The following is a 21,594-nucleotide window of genomic DNA, read 5'->3' on the forward strand; positions in this document are numbered from 1 at the left end:
CCCATACCGTATAACTATAAATCTCAAGTCAGGGAACACTTACAGAAACTTTTAGAGTGGGATATAATAGAATTTAGTGAATCTTGTCACCTCAACCCCTTGGTGGTAATACCGAAATCTGATGGGTCGCTACGTATTTGCACCGACATGCGTAATGTCAACTTGCACCAGAAATTGATTCAAACAAAACCTATTAGGATAGATGAGGCTTTGCAAGGTTTTCAAGGCAAGAAATACATAACCACCATAGACATGTTTTCAGGTTTTTACCAGATTTTGATTACCGAAGAGTCTAAACCACTTACAGCATTCAGTTTCGATGGTAAACTATACCAGTACAAAAGGTTAGTTTTTGGTTCTTCGAACGGAGTGCAAGCTTTTACAGAAGCTATGAATAGAACACTGGGGGATACACTTTCAGATAAGGTTATGATCTATGTAGATGATTTGTGTATTAGGACAGAGACTTTTGAAGAACACATAGAGCTCTTAAAAGAAGTATTTTCAAAGATTAGGGCTGCTAACATGACCATCAAACTGAAGAAAAGTTTCTTTTGCAAAGAGAAAATAAACTATTTAGGCCATACAATTGATCAGAACGGGATTCACATAAATCAGGACAGGATACAGTCAATAGTTGAACTTCCTAGACCTAGAACTAGGAAACAACTACAGAAAATTTTAGGTGCTTTGGGTTGGTTGAGAAAATTCATTCCCAGTTACTCAGAAATTTGTAAACCACTAACAGACTTGCTTAAGAAAGACAAAAAGTGGGAGTGGGGTAGAAAAGAAGAAAATAGTTTCTTATCTATGAAGGATGCCATAGCCAGGGATGCTACATTACACCACCCTGACATGCAAAAGGAATTTTTCATACAGACAGATGCGAGTGGAATTGGCATAGGGGGATATCTATTTCAAATTGATAACGGGGAGCCTCGTGTCATCTATTATGTAAGTAGAACATTGAGACCATATGAGGAAAAGTACACCATCACTGAACTAGAATGTTTGAGTATAATCTTTTGCATTTCTAAATTTAGACAATATGTAGCTGGTACTAAATTCACAGTCATTTGTGACCACCATGCTTTGCAGTGGCTAAACAGCTCAAAAAACTGGAATGCTAGGCTGACCAGGTGGTCTTTGCAGTTGCAAGCCTACCAGTTTCAAGTACATTACTGCAAGGGCAAAGAAAATGGTCTGGCAGACCTGTTAAGCAGGACTTTTGAAAGTAAAGAAACTGAAAACTTACATATAAATGCCACAAGCGAACCGTTCCGTAACGAGATACTTGACTTTTCCGTTGACTTCGTAGCTGCGGAGCAACGAAAAGACCCCGTACTTCTCCCCATCATACAGTTTTTGGAGGGTACGCACACAGAAAATTCAACTAAGTCTAGAAATTGGTTTAAGTTTTACAAAATTTTGCCAAACAACTTATTAGTTACGAGGGATTATCATTTTTTGAATGAATGGAAACTCTGCATACCAGAATCGTTTGTACCAGTAGTTCTTAGAGCTTACCATGACAATTTAGGACATTTTGGGGTAGATAAAATGATGAGAAGGATTTTAAAACTCTATAATTGGAGAAATATGAGGAAAGATGTCAGATCTTATGTTGCAGACTGCATTACATGTCAAAGTACTAAGGATAACACACACCCACCTAGACAAACACTGTTATTGCACAGTATGGAAGGTAGAGATATTGTTTTGTTCATAGATATTCAGGGCCCATTACCAAGGGGTAAGAGAGGTGAAAGATTCTTACTAACTATTCAAAATGCAAAAACTAGGTTTCTAACCGCATACACCTTACGTAACAGTACTACCGACAGCATACTACGGAAGCTAATTGATGTCTATTTTTTACATTTCGGGATCCCAAATTTAATAGTGAGTGACAATGGAGTTCAGTTCAAGGCAAACAAATATGTACAGTCATTAGCCTCTCTAGGCATAAAGGTTGCTTACACCCCGGTATACAAACCAAGCAGTAACCTAGTAGAGAGGATACACAAAGATTTGAACCGGCTTATGCGAGTGGTCTGTGAAGGCGCGCATAATGCTTGGCCAGAGCATGTCACCAAAGTTGTTAACTTGTTAAATGGAAGTGTCAACCATTCCACTGGTTTTGCACCCATAGAGCTTCAATTAAATTATCCCATTGACAATGCAGTAAAAGCACACTTTGAGTTGCCAGCTGGTGAAGAGATGAACTGGGAACATAAGCTGTACATGGCTAATATTAATACCACGGGTGAAAGGAACAAAAGAAATACCAGGATAAATGCACAATTGTCCCAAAGGCAAAATGTCTCTGTAGGTAACTTAATCTTTTTGAAAACACACTTTCTTAGTAGTTTATTGGATGCCATAACCAGGAAGTACTGCAATACCTTCTCCGGTCCTTATTACTGCTATCAAGAAGAGCGAGTTGACGTGTTCACGCTGTTGGACTGCTGTACCGGCCAGATGGTAACCAATCAGCATGTGGAAAACATGAAGCTGTGGCACTGTACCGAAGGTAAAAGGACATTGTACCTCAGGATGTTGAAGGGTAAGAGACCAGATCTTTTTCCACAGGATGTTAATGATACACATGTTACATAACACACATACTTTAAAAAGGGAAGTCCTCTTAAAGGACTGGAGGCTGGGAGACTCTTTTACACTTGATTCTCAGGATGGCGTAAATAGAATCTTGTTCTTTATTTCTCCTTCAACCTAAAAATTGGTTCTTAAAAACAATATTTGGCTTATCTTTCATTTTCCAAACTAAAAGCATTACGCTGTTAAATAAGGCACTTAAAATGAATTTTCAGCATAAAAGCTACAATTTTTGAAACAAATTTTTACATTTAGGACTTAATAATAACAATTAAACTATAAATTACTTAAATATAAAGAGTTAAGCTTGTATTGCTTCATAAAATTGAACTACTATGACATAAAAATCCAAATTTTGTCTGAACTAGTACCTTTGCGAAGAACTTGAATTTTAAATCAGCCATAAAATGCTTAATTACAGTCGGATCTTTATGAAAACTAATTACTGAAGTCATAAACAGACTACCCTTGAGGGAAATTACAAAAAATCAACCAGGACTTGCATAATTTTATTTTTAATTATCCAGTTTTTATACGAAGGTGTCGTATCGGAGGCTCGTAAACCGAGAAACTTCGAATTTATGTAAAAATTTTACTTTTATTTCATGATATTTACTTAAAACTTGTTTAATTATTTAATATAAGTGTTATAGATGTTTTGCAACCAACTACCATTTAAAGTTAGTGAAAATCAGTGTTGCCAGCTAATTTTTTAGAAAATTTTTGACGTTCCGAGGAATTATTTTCAGAAATCACCTTTCTTCGATGTATTGATTAAACCAGCATACCTGTGACTTGTGTAATCATACAGTATAATAGTTACTAAGTAACAATTCATAATAAATGGTTTTGCAACCATCAACTTTAATATTTTTCTCAGCATATGTGCCTACCCGTACATGCTGAATGCGACGGATGACCTGATGATAAATAAGAATTTATAATGAAAGGGAGACCAACTTCTTCGTTTTATATATCTCCCTAGGGTTAATTTCTTGCTATAGAGAACCTCAAAGATCAAAATTTCTATTCTCAAAGGAGACTAGAACCCAAAATTTATTTTGCCACCATTTTGGAATACTTTTGGTATACCCCGGGTAACTTGAAAGATTTTTTTTGGTGTGGAAGTTAAGGAGTTAGGAAGAGGAAGATTGGAGCACACCGCGTGTCACCTGTCCTCCCAACAGCTCATAAGACGCTATGGCAGCGTGAGCTAAACATGATTTAAATATGGATTTGACTTAATCATTGCGGAATTCGACAGTTTTCATGCGCGGAGCATATTTTATTTTACACTTTGCCTTCTTTAGGCTTTAAGGGATTTTTTTTTATCAACATATCATCTTGCTGTCGGATTCAAGGGGGGGACTCTTTTATATATACATGCGGGTTGGGTTTGGACGTGTTCGGTTCCTGGATTCTATCAGCCACGTGACAGGTCGACATTTGGCTGCTAGAAGTTAGGGCCTAACTACGCAGTCCTCATAAAATAGCCCTGCGGGGCTAACACATTGCAACAATTGCTTAAGAATAAGTAAGACAACAATTACACTCGACCAAAAAGCAAAAACTTCATACACATGCATACACTTGTAATATAGTTGTATTTTAATCTTTTGATTTTTATGATGTAACTAACAGAAGGTGGTGTTAGGTCTTCTGTTTGTAATAATCTCATGCAATTGCTCATATTAACTTCTTTATTATATTTAAACAATAATGTCCTCTAATATTTTTGTGTGTTTAAATTTTATGTTTTTATCATTTTGTAATCCTAATTTTTGTAAACTTGTGTAATCAGGTGCAACATTATGTAGGCACACACGTGACTCAGTAAGTCACCTTATCATTTTATTAATGTCTAGTTAGTGGTGAAACTTATAATTTTGTTTATTTAGCACAGTCATAGTGCCATGTAATCCTTTATTTACTTAGAAGAAGAAGTAGTTTTTTTTATTTTCTTTTTCATTTGTTTGTCAATATTTACAGAAAATATTAATATCAATTGATTATTGATTAATCTATTTCTATGTTTTATCTAAACGTGTATTCTGATCTATTATAGTTAATATTTGATAGGCTAGACACACCAGACCAACCAAGGCATTGAACGGCCAGTGATGTATGATGAAGAAAATAAGTTGGGTCTGTATAGTAAAATAAGGATTAAGTTTGTATAACAACTAGATTCATGCACCATTTAGCTTTGATCAGGAGAAAATGGAGGCTAGATCTCCATAATGATTATTCACTGTTTGTTTTTATGTTGATAAGGAGAGTATTTAAATTTTGGCATTTTAACTGGCTCAAGTTGCATAATTTTACTTAATGTAAGGTATAAGACACAGAATAAATACATCTACCACATACACTTGCCGACAACACACAACAAGGATTTTGGTGTTATAAGAGGGTTGCGTTAATTTTAATTTGCCCAAGGAGGCCTATGCTTTACATAGCATAAAGAATGTGCCTATGATGCACACATAATTCCTGCCATAGAGCAGAAGATTTGCCCATTGTGGCCATTATAGTTTTAAGTATGCACATGTAAGGGGCTGAATGCCCGTGCAGTAAATACTGCCTAACCTATGAAGTGTGTTAGTGAAATAGTCTTGTGTTGGTAAAGCCTTGAGCCAAGTAATGAAATACGAAATAAGCTAAAAACGATGAGATAAGTTGAAGAGAAGGGTGCATGGAGGATATAAAGTAAAGGGAATTTTCTTATTTTAATATGTGTATTGGTAATTTTTCAATTTTTAATCTCAAAACTAGCCAACAAATTTTTATATATAATATTTTATTAAATCCTGTATTGATTTTCATACTATCTTTGTAGAAGCTACAAATTTTTGTGTAATTTTCATTATTCATAAAATGTAATCAAGAGACATAGTGGTCAAGTGCACAAAGACAAGGAACTTAAAGTGGTAAAGAGACTTGAAGTTGTGACATGTGAAGAAAGTGCATGAAGATAAATTAAGACTTTCAACTAAGCATATTCTAATGCCTTTAAAAACTTTCACAGAATAAGATACTACAGCCAAAGAGATGGCAGGAGAAGATGCACCAAGGAGACTCCGGACACATTTCTTCAGCAGATACGAGAGCTCCAGCCAGACAGACCAGATGACAGAAGGAGAAGCCAGGACAGGCTACCATTCCAAGACGACTAGACAATGAGGGCAGCACACCATTATCACCGACCGTATTCCTGAACCACTCGACACCAGGGTTGGCAGTCAGAAGAGAGAAGAAGATGCCATGAACACCAAATGAAGCAGTGAGGGCACAACTCACTTGCCCGGAGCCAATCTAGGCAGGAGGAGAAGCAGCAGAAGAGAACTACAGCTATGGGAGAAGGAGAGAGCCAGGCAGACTTGCCCATAAGAGGCAGATGTGACCCGATCACTTAAGTCTACGGGTGCTAGGGTTACATTCTGACCTAAGTTAACATCGGGAGGCAAGACACATCAGAAGTCCTGCAGGAGGCAATGCAACTGATAGCTGAAAAATTTGCTTCCCTTCATTTCAGCAAATTTTATTCGGGAGCAGGGGGATGTATAACCGATGTGCCAATTACCATAACCATGTGCCAATTACAAATCTCCATCGGTCTTTCTACGCTTTCCCCCAAGATCTTATTTTCTGCTCTCTGAGAAGAAACCCAGCTGCCTCAAGAAACCCACGTTCGTTACCATGAAGCCTCCCATATATCATCGCCCCTACTTCAAGGCGAAGGAAACAGTGTGTCCGACAATAAACTCCCATAAACTCCCATATCTGTCCCATACAAATTCATGTAAACTCTGGCTCACGTCAAGATAATTTCAGCCCAGATGGAGCCTATCAAGATGATTTCGGCCGAGAAGGAGCTAATCACCTGAAACTTCAGGCATTTAAAATTTAAAACCCCAAGAAGACTTTCTCCCTTGTTTTGAACAAAGATCCTCTGTCCTCGTGAGATTTTGCAGGTGGCCAGGCTCGGAATCGAGACAATTGCTCCACACATGGTGTTCTCCACGAGACGCATAACTTCCACGATCGCCGCCAGCCCGTCTGGCTCACTGACGTCGAATTGACAAGAGTAAATAGCAGAGAATCTTGAACTCCAACCCTGCCAGAACATTTCTCTTCGTATATTTTCGCTTCGATGCGATTTCGACAGCAAAGGAAGGAATAACTTTACCGAAGTGTCCGAGTTGTGTGCGATAAAATTTGAGCTGAGAGCCATTAAAATTAATTAAGAACAGATGCTTTTCATTCCTCGAGATCAGCTCTCAAACAAGGTGCTATTGTGTTTTCATGCTATGCGATTATCGCCTCTCAGTAAGCAATTCTCACCCTTATCTCCCCCGTGTGTTACGATTATCGCCCCTACATACGGAAGTGACCACGTGTGGGCGGAGCAAAAAGTTCAACGACCAATAGAGTGAAGGACAATTCTAGGGAGAACGGAAAGAAAAGACGAAGTAAGGACTTAGCGGAGGGCAGTGGAAACTTAGAGTGGAAATAGACAGTTCGATTTGGCAGTTCGACATTCACATTTTAGAGAGACAGTTTTAGAACATTCATTCACAGTTAAAAGTTTCAGATAGAAACTTTAATTTTCAGCACCTCTGTAGGTCAGAGAGAAACTGTTTTCTCTCTCTAGACCATGATTATATTCGTAGCTTTGGGTGCTTTAATGTAGTGTTTGTGTATGAAACCGACCATCAGCGGTCCGCGTTGCTCACTTGTTTAGACCCGGTGCATTGTGGTCCGTGACAGTGTTTTTTTTATGGTGCCTCAGTAGGCGAGCGGAATTGTAAGTATGTATAGAGTGGTGTATTAAATAATATGTCGTAACTTATTTCGGTGTCTAGTGTTCTGATTTCTGATTTCCGATTCCTGATTTTTAAATTCAAGATAAATTCATGGTAAATTTGGCTTGTAAACGAAGACCGATGAAAAGGGAACTTCATCGTCTTTTTCCATCGGCCGTATCTTGGACCGTGACAAATTTTAATGGTACATTTTAATTTCTCCTTACATTAGAACATCCATGCCTAAAAATTAGCCGTAACCTTGGTTCGAACCTCTAAACGCCCCCTTTTATTATTTTAATTTTTAATCCGTGTTATAACTTCACATTATTAAAAGCCAGTAACTATTCAGCTGAAAGCAATAGCGTTTCCTATGGAAAAAAGGTACAAATCAATGAAACTGCTTAACCCTAGCTTACTCAAGGGAGACTGCCAGGCCCACCATATCTATTTTTAATGTAAATAGGAGGCAAATTGCACTTGGTGGATCCATCAGACTGCCTGTTATTTGAGACACTCCTGCCAGTGACAGTGTACAATTGCCTGGTAATGATGGTAATTTTTGTACTTATTTAATAAACAACTGCCCCTCTATAACCAAAAAAACAAAAAGTATTAATAAAAAAATGGTTTTTTCTTAGTTTTAGTGAATGGTAAAATATGTCTGTGACGCTCATAAAAAAATTGGCTTTTGTTTTTTATTAATGATGGTAATTCTAATTTATAATTATTATAAATAAATAATTGTACATATATAATCAACAAAAGAAGCAGATTCAATAAAATTTCTGCATAGCACATCTCTTGTGTATGCCCAACCGTAAGATGTTGCCTGTTTAATTAACAAGGACAGAAAAAGGAGATAGAATAAAACTAAGGGACATTCCCACCGGTTGAGGAGACAATTTTCTTCCGTGGTCAACACGAGCTGCCATTTCAAGGTGACAATGAGATTGACCCACCGAGGGAGGTTTCACACTGAAGCTACAAGGTATATGTGTCACTTGAGGATTTCACAAATCGAACACCGCCTTGTGCAGCCTATCGTGCCGCTATGGTGTGAAAAGTTTCTGTTGATTGGGTCACTGCAAACAACGTGTGTGCCCTCGGTCTGAATTCTTCCTAAATCTTGAAGATCCAAGTCACAGGGATGGAAAATTAGGATTTTGTTAAGGTTACGTTTCGAAGGCAGGCGACAACACCATAAAGGATCATATCCAAACCTGGAAGAACACATTCGAATGGATTGTCCATTGCATAACAGCTTCGTGAAATGGTCACACACACGCATACTGAGATCGTATCGGCACAAACACAACGTTTGTACATTGCAACAGAGGAGTAGAGTGATAAAAAATGTCTCGATATCATGTTCTGAAGAAAATAAAATTTAAAAAAAAACACCAGCTTAAACAATGGCAGATTTAGGAGACAGTTGCTCTCCATTTTTGGCCCCGCACTATGGCTTTTTAATGCTAACCTTTGTCTGACAAGAGAAAGTAAACTTTTCTTACTCCCTACCCTCTACACCATTTTGGAACTGAATCGCCAGCATCGACCTTAAACTTGCGAGGTTATATCTATACCCCCGTAAAAAAATGATGTTTAGCCCCCCCCCCCCCCCCCCCCCCCGAAAAGAATTTCTGGATGTGCCTGTCTCATGGTATTCTGATGCCCTAATGATTGACCTCATGGAATTGGCATAAGAACGATACATTTTTATGCATTCTATGCATTACAGACTATTAATGGAGTTAGTTATGGCATATTCATAAAAAGTATGTTTTCTTTTTTTATCATACAAAAACTAACCAACCTATATATTTGACCTTAGTAACTTTTTCTCCACACTGAACGTTCTTGCATAGAATCATTTTCTTCTTTAACGTTTTAAAAATATCCACATAGTCTGTCTGATATCGGTGCTTCTACAAAGTTATACCCTGTAGTTATTACTTTGTATTTGTTGTATGTCGGTTTGTGCATGTGGCAAGACTATTATCTTGTAATCACAGGGTACCACCTCACCAGCACATGGCATAATGATTCGGATTCCATTTTAAAACTTTAAGACTAGTCATGATTAGCCTATCAGAGTAAAAATGAACTTAAAAAACCTTCCACGTTTGTCTTGTTGATGTCATAAAAATTGAAGCAAATGTTAATATTTAACTACTAGATGTAAAAAAAAAAAAAGGTAAAGTGCTCCCCTGTGCATAGCACCACGCCATGAAGGCGTATAGGGGGTGTGGGGGTAACGCCCCACACTTTCTTGATCCGGTCGTGAGTGGGGGTGATGTGATCAGCATCACGCCCCTGACCGCCTTTACCCCCCAGGGTTTCCCCCAGGTACCCATGTTATTCGACGCTGGGTGGGCGCCGGGGCCGCTTCCAACCTTAGAAAAGTTCCCGGATTTGAACCGGCCGGGGATCGAACCCGGGACCTTGAGCATGGTAGTCAGACGCGTTACCGACTGAGCCACCCCGGCCACTACTAGATGTTTTAGGACAAATAAATATGTTTGATTGAATGATTGAATTGTTGTTTTAAATAAGTCCACTTTATGCACAGAAAGGCTAATTGGGACTGGACCTACAGTTTAAAGTGGGATCCGAACCACTATGTGCCTCGACCAGGTATTGAACCTGGGACCCCTTGAATACAAGGCGAGGACACTACGATTGCGCCATCGGGGAGGCCCATAAATATGTTTACTATTCATAATACGTATGCACAACTACATATGCATATACTCCATTAAATAATTAAGATCAGTGTGCTACTACAAGGCAGAGTTAGAGCCCAAAGTAACTTATTATTGCGAATGCTGTTGTTGGAAAATGGCCGGATTTTTGATTGAATGTTACAGGCTACATATAAAATAAATTGCATCCCTGATTGCATAAAGTAATGTTGCTCCGTGTAATCAAGGGGTTCAGGTTCAATCCCAAGGAGGATATCTGAGCATAAAGTGGACTTAAATAACACTTTACTGACAGAAAGCCAGATTTTTAAAAGAAATAATGATAATGTACCTTTTTTTTTGTCATTTTTGGTAAATCGATTTCAGTATCTGCCTCAGTTTTAGGGCCACAATGTACTAGGGCAAGAGTTCATTAAATCCAGTGATTGCCAACGATTCGAAACTCAATTTCATATTTTTCAACAAGCCTAGTCTTATACCATATGGCATATTATATTTATTAATATTTAATTTCAAGAGTGCATATTACTGCGTGAAGCTAAAAAAAAATAATAGAAAGGAGTAAAATTTTTGTGCAGGGCATCCATCAACTTTATAAAATTAATTTACCACATTCTGGTCTCACAATGGTTGAGAAGCACTTTCTAAGGCTCACTCTGTGAGCAGGTTCAACAGCTATTAGATCAATACATGATGCACTTGAATGTTACAATACAAATATTTTATGCTAAATACAAATTTAAAGGGGCTTGATACTAGATTTTTTATTTTAGACATAGTTCAAGAAAAAACTGTATCACTGAGAGTACATTTGATAAGTGTGTTAAAAGATGTAGCAATATTTTCTTCCTTGCAACTGCTGGTAATGTCTAGCTATGAATTCCATGTCGAAAGCATGTATTTTAAATTTAGGTACAAGTGTATTTTCACTGTAGAGGTACAAATGCAAGGTGTGGTACAAGAAAAAATGTAGTCAACATTTGGGGGAAAAGGCCTGTTTTTTTCCGAGCACTTCCAACTTGAGAATTAATACGTATGTAGTAAGATATTTTAGTACAATTATGTATTATATATGCTACAATTGCTATATTTTTTTTATATATATAAAATAGAATTTCATGTTAACCATAAGTCAATCCTGCTTTTTCATTTTTACATTTGAAGTGAATATTTTAAAAACTTAAGTGGGATTCTTAGTGTGGTGTTAGCTACAATACCTTCTTAAACACACACATGTTTAAATGTATGAATTGTCCTAATGGCCCCAATGTGGAAAATTTTGGTTTTTCACCTGGAAAACCTGGAAGAGTTAGGAAATTTTGTTTTTACGAAATTGTAGACACCCTGCAGTAACACTTCTTGAGACCTCCTGCCACACTACTGACAATAACACATTGACATCGTGCATTACAGTTACATTTTACAATTGAAAATGACACACGAACAAATAAAACGTTCATGCACAAACCTTCAACTTTGAGCAATGACCATTTTGCAGTCTTTCACAATAGGTTTCAATGGCATGGCATGCAATCTCTCTTGCCTCAAAATCCAGCGCTTGACTCTTTTGCTGCACGTGGTTGCTTAGAGGGTATCCTCTGAAAGAATCACTGCGGGGAAAAAATAATTATATTAATTTCTATTAAAAATACAGCAATGGGTATGTTCAAAGAACATTAATATCATGACAGAAATTTTGAAATTACTGATAAATCAGTTACTCATGACCAACTGACTAGTATATATCATTGTCAAGAACATTAAAAAATAAACCAAAATATGCAAATTTCTCATATTTCTTATCCTCTATTTTCTGAAAATGACAATATTCAGTTAGCTGCAACTTAATAAGTACTTTCAGTACTGTGAAAAACTTTAGAGTATGGCAATTTACCATTATATAAAATAACATGCAAACAAAGAACATTAGTTTTCCGGGTCTGAACTTACACACTGTACGCAATGCTTGAAAGAAAGGAAAAAAATCCTGCACTTAATCCTACATTGCAAAATTTATCATAGTCACATATTAATCAACATGGTTTCCTTGTTATAGGCCTAGTATTCAATGATGTCAACAGATATTATGATAAGACACATGTATGCAAAGCACTTGTCGCTTCGGCCAGATATGATAATGGTCATAAATTGTTGTTCTTTTTCCAAATACAGTAATATATAGTTATTTATTATTTTAATGTCAGTAAAAGAGATAATCTAGGTTCAGTTTTAGTAATTGCATAATCATTAGTAGAGCCCGGACTTGTACATAATTACATATTCTATTCCTTTCTAGATGCATACCTTGAACAGGAAAATGTTAACGAATTATATAACTGAGATGATTTTGTATAAGTTTAATGTTACATATTTTCACATATTTGCCAAGATATTACATATTTGCTAATTTACTTTACATAAAACAACATATTTCAGTAAATTTTTCCTATCTTGATCCTTTTTCCTATATTTTTGATCTCTGAAACATGAGGAAGAAAATTTGTAGCTCCTGTAATGCCATATTTTCTAATCAATGAGTGCTTATGGTCACCTAAAATTGACTGCCAAGTTGAGAGACAGGCTAAAGAAAGAAAGAAAATAAAAAAAGCAAGCGAGAACTGTTATTTATCGAAAGATGATGGAGGCTCTCCCCCTCCCCTTCTGGTTACATATTTTTGGTTCACTTTCTGGTTTAGGCAAAGAACATATTTTCGGTTCACTTTCAGGATTAGGCAAAGAACATAGAAACTTGGCATCAGTGGACAAGAAAGCTACTTTACTGTACATAGTGAGATACACAATATGTTCCCTTGTACAAAAAGTACAAAAGTAGCTGTGTGTTTTCATTCAATTGTTCTTACTTTAGACACTTTTTTTTTTTTTACAATTTGTTTCGAAAGTTACAAAGAGCTCTGTTACATATTCTACAATAATTTGCAATGTGAAATGCAATTAATAGTTGACAAAATAGGTTTCTTAAATATGTTGCTGTGCATTTTTGAGTTTATAAATTTGATACAAGTTTTAATTTGAACAACTTATATCCTTAAAATTATGTTGAATATGTTCAAATAAAATAAATATCTAGCAGAATTCTTGAAATTGCTATTAGTATTACATATTCTTTGATACTACATATACACTAAATCTTTATCAAATTTATGTGATGTTCCATTTAACATTATTAAACTTCTAACAAGTAATTCTGTATTATTGAAGAAAGCTGGTGAACCAAACATTGTTAAAAGGTGCCATGTTGAATTTTGAATAAATTTCATAGTCCAAATGTTAATTAGGTTACTTGCTACTCAGTTGGAAGTCATAGAGGGATACTAAAAAAGAGACTAAACATTTGATGTAAGAAGTACTCTATATTGTTTTTGTGATATTCTTGTACAGGTACTTGTTGTGAAAATTGTCATTGTTGCTGTGTCAGTTTAATTGTATGAGGGTGGTTTGAAAAGTTCTCGGAATCACCACCAGATGTCAGTGCTAGGACAACGAGGTTCCCGCATAGTAATAGGCCATCCTTTATTAATAAACACGTGGCACGTCAGTGTTCTGGGTAGAGATCTGTGGTGCGGACGTCACTTTGTAGTTGTTCCCATGCAGTGCTTTGTGAAGATGGAAAAAATCGAGATTCGAGCGGTGATTAAGTACTTCGTAAAGAAAGGTATGAAAGCAAAGGAAATTCATGCCGATTTTCTGAACACACTGGGGGACTCTGCTCCTTCATATTCAACTGTTGCAAAGTGGACAAACGAGTTTAAATTTGGTCGGGACAGCTTAGAAGATGATCCACGTAGTGGTCGCCCAAAATGTGCTACTACCCCAGAAATTATTGAAAAAGTGCATAAATTGGTCATGGAGGATCGCCGACTGAAAGTGCGTGAAATTTCTGAAGCTATAGGAATGTCATCCGAACGGCGTATCACATTTTAACAGTTGAATTGGATATGAGAAAATTATCTGCAAGATGGGTGCCGCGACTTTTAACACAGGACCATAAACGCATCAGAGTGGACATTTCCGAACAATGTTTGACTCGTTTTAAGAGAAACCAAACAGATTTTTTGCGCCGGTTTGTGACGACAGATGAAACGTGGGTCCACTACTATACCCCAGAGACAAAACAACAGTCAAAGCAGTGGAAACATGTTGATTCACCACCACCAAAGAAAGCAAAGGCAATACGGTCGGCCGGAAAGGTAATGGCATTAGTGTTTTGGGATGCGAAAGGGATTCTGTTGATTGATTATCTTCCCACTGGTCAAACAATTATGGTACAATACTATGCTAATCTCCTCGACCAACTAAAGCATAAGATACGGGGAAAAAGGCCAGGTTTGGCAAGAAAGAAAATCATATTGTATCAGGACAATGCGCGCCCTCACACAATTGTCGTTGCCATGGCAAAAATTCATGAACTTGGTTACGAATTGTTGCCACATCCGCCTTATTCGCCTGATTTGGCTCCCTCAGACTTCCATCTTTCCCCAAACTCAAAAGTTTCCTCGGTGGACGGAGATTCTCTTCAAAGGAAGAACTAATAGCCGAAGTTGACACGAATTTCACAGGCCTGGAGGAATCTAATTTTCGAGATGGGATCAAGGCATTGGGACATCGCTGGACCAAGTGCATTAGTGTACAGGGAGACTACATTGAAAAAAAAATCACTGTTGTAAGTTGTTTCTTTCTATTCCATTCTGAGAACTTTTCAAACCACCCTCGTATTTAGTTGTTTCCTTTGCCTAAAAGAAAATAAAACTAAGGGTCACACAAGTAGAAGCTCCTCATAATGGCTAACAACCTCATGGTAGTGATGAGGATGGTCATAAACATTCAAACTGTACTTGGAATTTGAACTCAAGATCTTTCTTCCATGTGCTTATTGTTTTCAAAGAGCCCTTCCTTAAAATTCCTTGCATGTCTGTCTCTCCCTACAAAGTTTATAACAGCGGTCATGCTGATGAAAAATTATTTTGAATGTCAACATTGTTATGAAAATTGGGCAAAATAATTACAATTACTTACAATTACGAAGAGGTGGGGAAGAGATGAAGGCCCTGTTGTTGGCTGATGACATAGTAATATGGGGGAACAGGGAAGAAGTAGTACAGAGACAGCTTGATAGTTGGAATGAGGAAATCAGAAGAAAAAAAAAGGTAATGGAAATGGGAGTTTTTAGGCAGTATTTTGGGGAAGACTAGAAGGGATAGAATAAGGAATGAGGAAATCCGGAAGACAGTGGGTGTGGTGAAGCTTCAAGACAGAATAGATCAGGCACAGATGAGATGGTTCGGACACATGAAGAGGATGGATGCAGAAAGACTACCAGTAAGAGCTTAGCATGCACAAGGAGTGGGAATAAGGCCAAGGGGGAGACCAAGATGTCGGTGGAAAGAGCAGATAGTGGAGGGGGTTAGGAGAAGAGGACAAGATTGGAATACCGTGGAAAGAGGAGTGGTGGAAGACCAGGAAAAAATGGAGGCTTGACTTCTATGCCGACCCCAGCCAGAGGCTTCAGGTATTTACGCACGGGGATACAGATAAATAACATTTAGGTTTCATGCTAAATTATTTTGTCTGCATTGAAACAACCATGCAATTTATTCATTTGGATTATGGGCAGAGGAGCTCGTAGTGAGGGACAATTCGGGCACTCTCCCGAGGCGCCATGCTAGAAAAAATTAATTGTTTGTGTATGGTTTATTACAAGTTTATAAGATGCTCGTGCTTCCAATGCCTTCATGGATTGTTTTCACATACTTAAAAATCTCCCAAATGACTGAAAGCATGTTCAAATATTTCAATAATTTTTTTTAATATACACTATTTGTTTAACTATAGAATGAAATCATGTGAAAATATTATTATATGCAAAAAACATGCAAATGCATTACAGCATCAAACTTCATGAAAAAAAACAACAACAGAGAATGTTATCAGATATGATTAAAAATTGACACCATGATAGGCAAAATAATAATTTATCATCTCATCAGTGATACATCGGAAAAGAAAAGAAACACTAATTTAGATACTTCCATTAGCCTCCCATAATGCTTGGTTTTAACCTTCAACATGTTCTGTTTATTGCTCTTAGTAGATAATATGAAATGTATAAAGTAATTGCAATAAAGTTTATATTGTGATCATTTGACACCTGTACTTTAGACTAAGGAACGGAAATCTGATTTTGTCAGACTTCTGAAAAATTTAGTTGTAGGTCCCATGGTATATTGTATGTCCCCGGTCCCGCACCTATCTATGGCCGGCTCTATGTGTTGGGGGTGGGGAGGGGGGGATGCACGATGCTTCAAAGACCAGATGCTACCTCAGGAGCCGGGGTCACCGCACTTGATAATGAGCATGATAGGTTGTATGTGCATGCTAGCAACTAAGGAGTGTAAAGTGTGTTGGTGGTTCATGATTCATTGAGCTATTAGAAACCCTTAGACAAGAAACATACAACCAATCCGGCTTATGTAACATACATGTAATAAAGTTTACAGCAAAAGTTTTAGGAATCTACATTCTTAACGTACCCTTCTGTAGTTAACTTCATGTAACAGCAGCCAACCAAATTGACAAAGACAGCATTTGGACAGGTTTCAAACAACTGCAGGAGAATGGCTCCGAGATCCCCACATGGATGAAGTCCCACAATTCCAAACTTGAAGTCAGCCTCCTCTACGCCAAAGGCCTCTTTCAAAATCTGGAAAATATAACCAGAATAATTTATATTTGTCACTCTCTGTCCATTTCCAACAACAACAACAACAACAACAACAACAACAACAAAAAGAAAAGAACAAAAAGACGCTGACGGAAGTACAGAAATGGAACCACTCGGAAGTCGATATCTCGAAGCAAGAAAAGGAATAATTATACTGGATATATAAGGATTATAATTGATCCTTATAATCGATTGATCCTTGCCGGTCATAAATTCTGGTCGTGAATATTCAATACCAGTAGCTATTTTCATGTTCAGATTCTCAAAACCCTGGACATTTTGCAATCCCGGACAGCACTAAAAAACCAGGACTGTCCGGGCTAATCCGGACGTATGGTAAGTCTAACCTGGGAGGTGCACAAAAATGGCACACAATTGATTTGCTTTATTATACTTCCCTTACCTGCCATAACTAGAGGCGGGGAGAGGGGAAACAGAGCCCGTTCTGAAGTTTACACATCAAAGTATACCAGTGCATAAAACCACTCTGGGGAAAATAAAAATAGTTACCCACCCACTTGTAGAATCCTAACTATTGTACTTACATCTTATAAATACATATAGTGTCCAAAATCATTATTACACTAAATGTAACAGATTACACATTAAAACTTCAAACTGCAAGATGTGTCTGTAATCCATAACTGTTGATTCTTGTTATCTTGTCACAGACCTTACAGTAACATGTTGTCGATTTCAATTTAAATAAATTTATATCTCATGTCTCACCACATCTGATACTGGCATTAGTAATAATATTTACTTGATATTACAAATAAGATAAAAAATATAATATATGTACATACTTTTAGGAATTCCTCCACATTCATATCTGGACTTATCCTTATGTTCAGATGTGCAGGAGCTTCTATACTGTCTAGGATATCTGAAGGTAAAAATTTTCTCACTGTATACTCCAGTTGACCATCAAATTGTCTGTAACAAATGTTTATAACTTAACATAACAATACATATATATTTATATGTGAAGAAATAATATAGCTGCAAAATTTTCTCATTAATAATTCAAATATTATTGTAAAGTCAATTGCAATAATAGAATAATAATAATTTAAAGCATGTTATTCTTCACAAGACTAGAGGCAGAGAAGAAAAAGTTAAACTAAATATGCTTCTAATGGTTGATATGAATGCAATTTTTTTAATATGAAAATCCTATTGTCAACATGATAGATTTTTATTATATATTTAGGGTATATCTCTTGAGAAATATGAATGCATACATCAAGGAGGTGTAAGAGTCATACCATAGGAAGAACATTATACAGGGTGAGTCCTTACTTTCATAACATGATGTAGTTAATAAAGGAATAATAAATGTTTTTTGGGGAGCACATTGAAAAATTTTAAGACTATTTTTAAAAAATTCCCCCTTATTAAAAAGTATGTTCTGTTGAGTGGTTCATTTCTGAATTATGTTACAATTTCATGGGCTAGACTAAGCACTCTCAATTTAAAACATAACCAATCAAAAGATTCAAACTGGAATTATAACACCACACAAATGTTACATAATGTACTAATTATGAACACTTTAACAAGTTCATGTCAAAGTATTTTTTATGCTCTTTTGTAGTAACAATACTATTACAGTGGAACCTCACTGAATCATTTTTTGAAGCGATTGTAGTGAAATGACTTACAATGAATAATCCGGGAAACATTTATAGAATTTTGTTTCATCAGGAAGAAGAATGAATAAATGATTTAATTTACTTCGTATTTCTGCCAGTTTTGGCTAATTGTGAAGATGAGGACAAATGGTGTTAAGATGAAGTTGATGAAGGGACTATCAAAAACACATATGGACAACACAACACGAGCCTAGAAAGAATTATACTGGCTGTGAGTCCAAACACCCAAGCCTCGTTAGTCTGCAACAATGCAGTCCAGGGTGTACTATGTGTAAGTGAGGCCGACATTTGGGTGTTTGTGGAAAGGGCCATACCTTACCCTCCAGGAGAAAGAAAATAAAACCTACAAAGTGGAATATTGTAAAATCTGGGAATGTAAAATCAGCCTTTCACTACAAGGGTTAAGTCATAAGTCATGGCAACTATTATTTTTTTCTCGCAAACAGGGGACAATACGAAAAATCTAAGATGTATGTTTGAAAGTGTATGGAATGTACCTTCAAATAAAGCCACCACATGAAGTCTGGATGCAGGAGACTGTCGTAGGGAAGAGGTAGAACACAGGATATTGGACAACAGTGTTTTATTATGAGGCAGATCGGCAGTTGACACTGCCCCATTTGAAGGCCTCCACCCACCTTGCCACTGTTCGTAAGGGCATGGCATGCACACCCAGAGCTTCCCGTACCTGTGTATGGCATTCCAGTGCATTTCTGCTGCAGAGAAGTGCTACGTACGAACGTTGCTCCTGCTTCATGACCTCCATTTTCGAACGCTGTCACTCACCGACTGAACTTGGGTGCATGCTTACTACCCCACCATTGTTCCCATACACGATCTGGTGGCTTCTTTCGAAAGTACATTCCATACACTTTCAAACGTATATCTTACATTCTTCGTATTGTCCCCTGTTCACAAGGAAAAAAATAGTTGCCATGACTTATGACTTAACCCATGTACATACATCTGTGATAACTGTAATAAGGGTTTTGTAAAGTTCCTTTGCTTAAATGAATCAAGACACCTCAGCCATGTAAATAATATTAAATGCTGACAGTCCAAAAATAAGTGCAGAATAATGGTTATCTTGGCCCAACTATGATAGGATATAATGGATCTGCTAGGGTTTACTGAAAACCATGTCTACTGCTAAAAAGTGAGGGGAAGGAGGAGATTGTAGATTGCAAAACCAGGGGGATGCTAGTTTAAAATAAGACAACACTTAAAATCTTAAATCCACATACTTGGCATTTGAGGTAAATTCATCTTGTGCCTCCAAGCAACAAACTCTGAGTCCATAACCAAATGCCAGAAGACGAGCAAGATGGCCAACACCAGAGCCAACATCCACTATGTACCGACAATCCAAACTTCGTGCTGTTAAAACTGCAATCTGCAAAATTAAATGCATTAATGTACAAAATAAAAAAAATACAGGCTTGACCAGGTTTGGAACACAGGTGTCTAGTATACTATGCCATTGCTCTAGCAACTGAATTTTTCCTTCTTCTGTTCTACATGTGTGGAACTGTCCTTGTCAGTGATACTGCAAGGGGATCTACTGTCTTTGACAGTGCCTAGTACCTTATAATCTAGCAGACACAGATGAACTACTGGCCCAGTAGCTCAGTTAGTAGAGCAATAGAATGGTAAGCCAGAGCCCACATTTGAGTCCTGGTTGAACCTGTTTGTTTCACTTCAATTTCTACACAGCATATCTTCTGTGTTTGCCAAATTATGAAATTATGAAATATTAATAGCTTATTGTGTAAAGTATTTTGAAGTAAAGTACAATACAATGTTTTATGTGAAAACAGTACAAGACTACATTGGAACAAAATGTATGTCCATAAATAACAATACAAAAGTACGTGCAGATAAAACAATTACAGGTGCATGGATGTTCGGAAGAGGTAACAGGCCCCCATCCTGTAAAATGAATGCCAAACTAAAATTATACATTCATAATAAAATATTACAAATTCCTAATATCATATAAAAAATGTATCCTTAGGGAAAATTACTGTTGCTATAGCAACAACACCAAGCACAATTCAGCCAACCTAAACATAGTGTACACTAGCTGATTTGTAGAACAATGGCTTGTGCACATATTGAGGCTTTATCAAGGCTTAGGGAAGGAAGAAAACATTTGGATGTTTTGCACACCAAATATTCTCCAATGCGAACATTATGTGTGATATTTAGAGTTGGAAGAGGTCGGGAAAAAATGGCTTTTTTGGGGAGGGGAAAAACCACAGGTTTTTCTGTGACTTTTTTGGTTGGCATCTTTCCCCAAGGTGTTTCAAATCAATGAAAATACATTTCTTGGCTGCATTTTGCTTGATCTACATCTTTCATTTATCTCATTACTGTAAAAATACACTCGTATCTAAATTGAAAATACAACTGTCGACGTGGAATTCATAATTAGATGCAAACAGTAGTTGAAAAATGCAGTTATGGATGGTTAACTTCTTATTTCAGTAGGCTTATTAAATATATCTATGTGGTATATAAACACACACATAACTAGTGTACTTTTGTATATATTTTGTAAATAGAATCTAATAGCACGATATAATTTTCAATGTTTGAATTTAACATGTGAACATGCATGTGAAACAAAAAAATAAATTTGTGACAAATGAAGGGGAAAAAAAGAGGTTCATTAAAAAAAAACTGGCTTTCTCTTAGTAAAATTTTGTTTGTTGAAGTCCATTTTATGCTCAGATATGCTAATTTGGATTGAACCTAGTGCTTAAAATGGGACCTGATCCATTGTGCTTCCATTGGTGATTGAACCTAGAAACCCTTAATTTCATGGTGATATCATTATTTTATGAAATCAGGGAGGCTTGTTTTTTTATATATGTATATTCGTGATTTTCCAACAGTACTCACAATTATAAGTTACTTTGGGATCTAAATCTCCCTTGTAGTAGTAGTATGCTGATCTTAAGTATTAAATGGGGAGTACATACACATGTAATTCAGCATACATACTATAAATAGTAAAGTTTATAATTGTCTTGAAACAGATAATAGTTTAATATTAATATTTGCTTCATTTT

The 21,594-nt window shown here is 36.7% G+C and overlaps 1 protein-coding gene across 1 annotated transcript in view; it reads right to left on the reverse strand.

The window, feature by feature from the left end:
* Nucleotides 1–21,594, reverse strand: part of LOC145994647 (methyltransferase-like protein 25B) — a 46,100-nt gene that overhangs the window by 17,492 nt on the left and 7,014 nt on the right. Inside the window, exons 4-7 of the mRNA XM_083130751.1 lie at nucleotides 19,765–19,913; nucleotides 17,672–17,801; nucleotides 16,675–16,844; nucleotides 11,595–11,736 (exon numbers count right to left, since the gene is read on the reverse strand). Of these exons, the coding sequence (XP_082986877.1) occupies nucleotides 11,595–11,736; nucleotides 16,675–16,844; nucleotides 17,672–17,801; nucleotides 19,765–19,913 (591 nt within the window). The remainder of the gene's footprint in view (nucleotides 1–11,594; nucleotides 11,737–16,674; nucleotides 16,845–17,671; nucleotides 17,802–19,764; nucleotides 19,914–21,594) is intronic.

The sequence above is a fragment of the Lepisma saccharinum genome, chromosome 11 (genome assembly GCF_977018435.1).
Source record: "Lepisma saccharinum chromosome 11, izLepSacc3.1, whole genome shotgun sequence".
Classification (NCBI taxonomy): Eukaryota; Metazoa; Arthropoda; class Insecta; order Zygentoma; family Lepismatidae; genus Lepisma; species Lepisma saccharinum.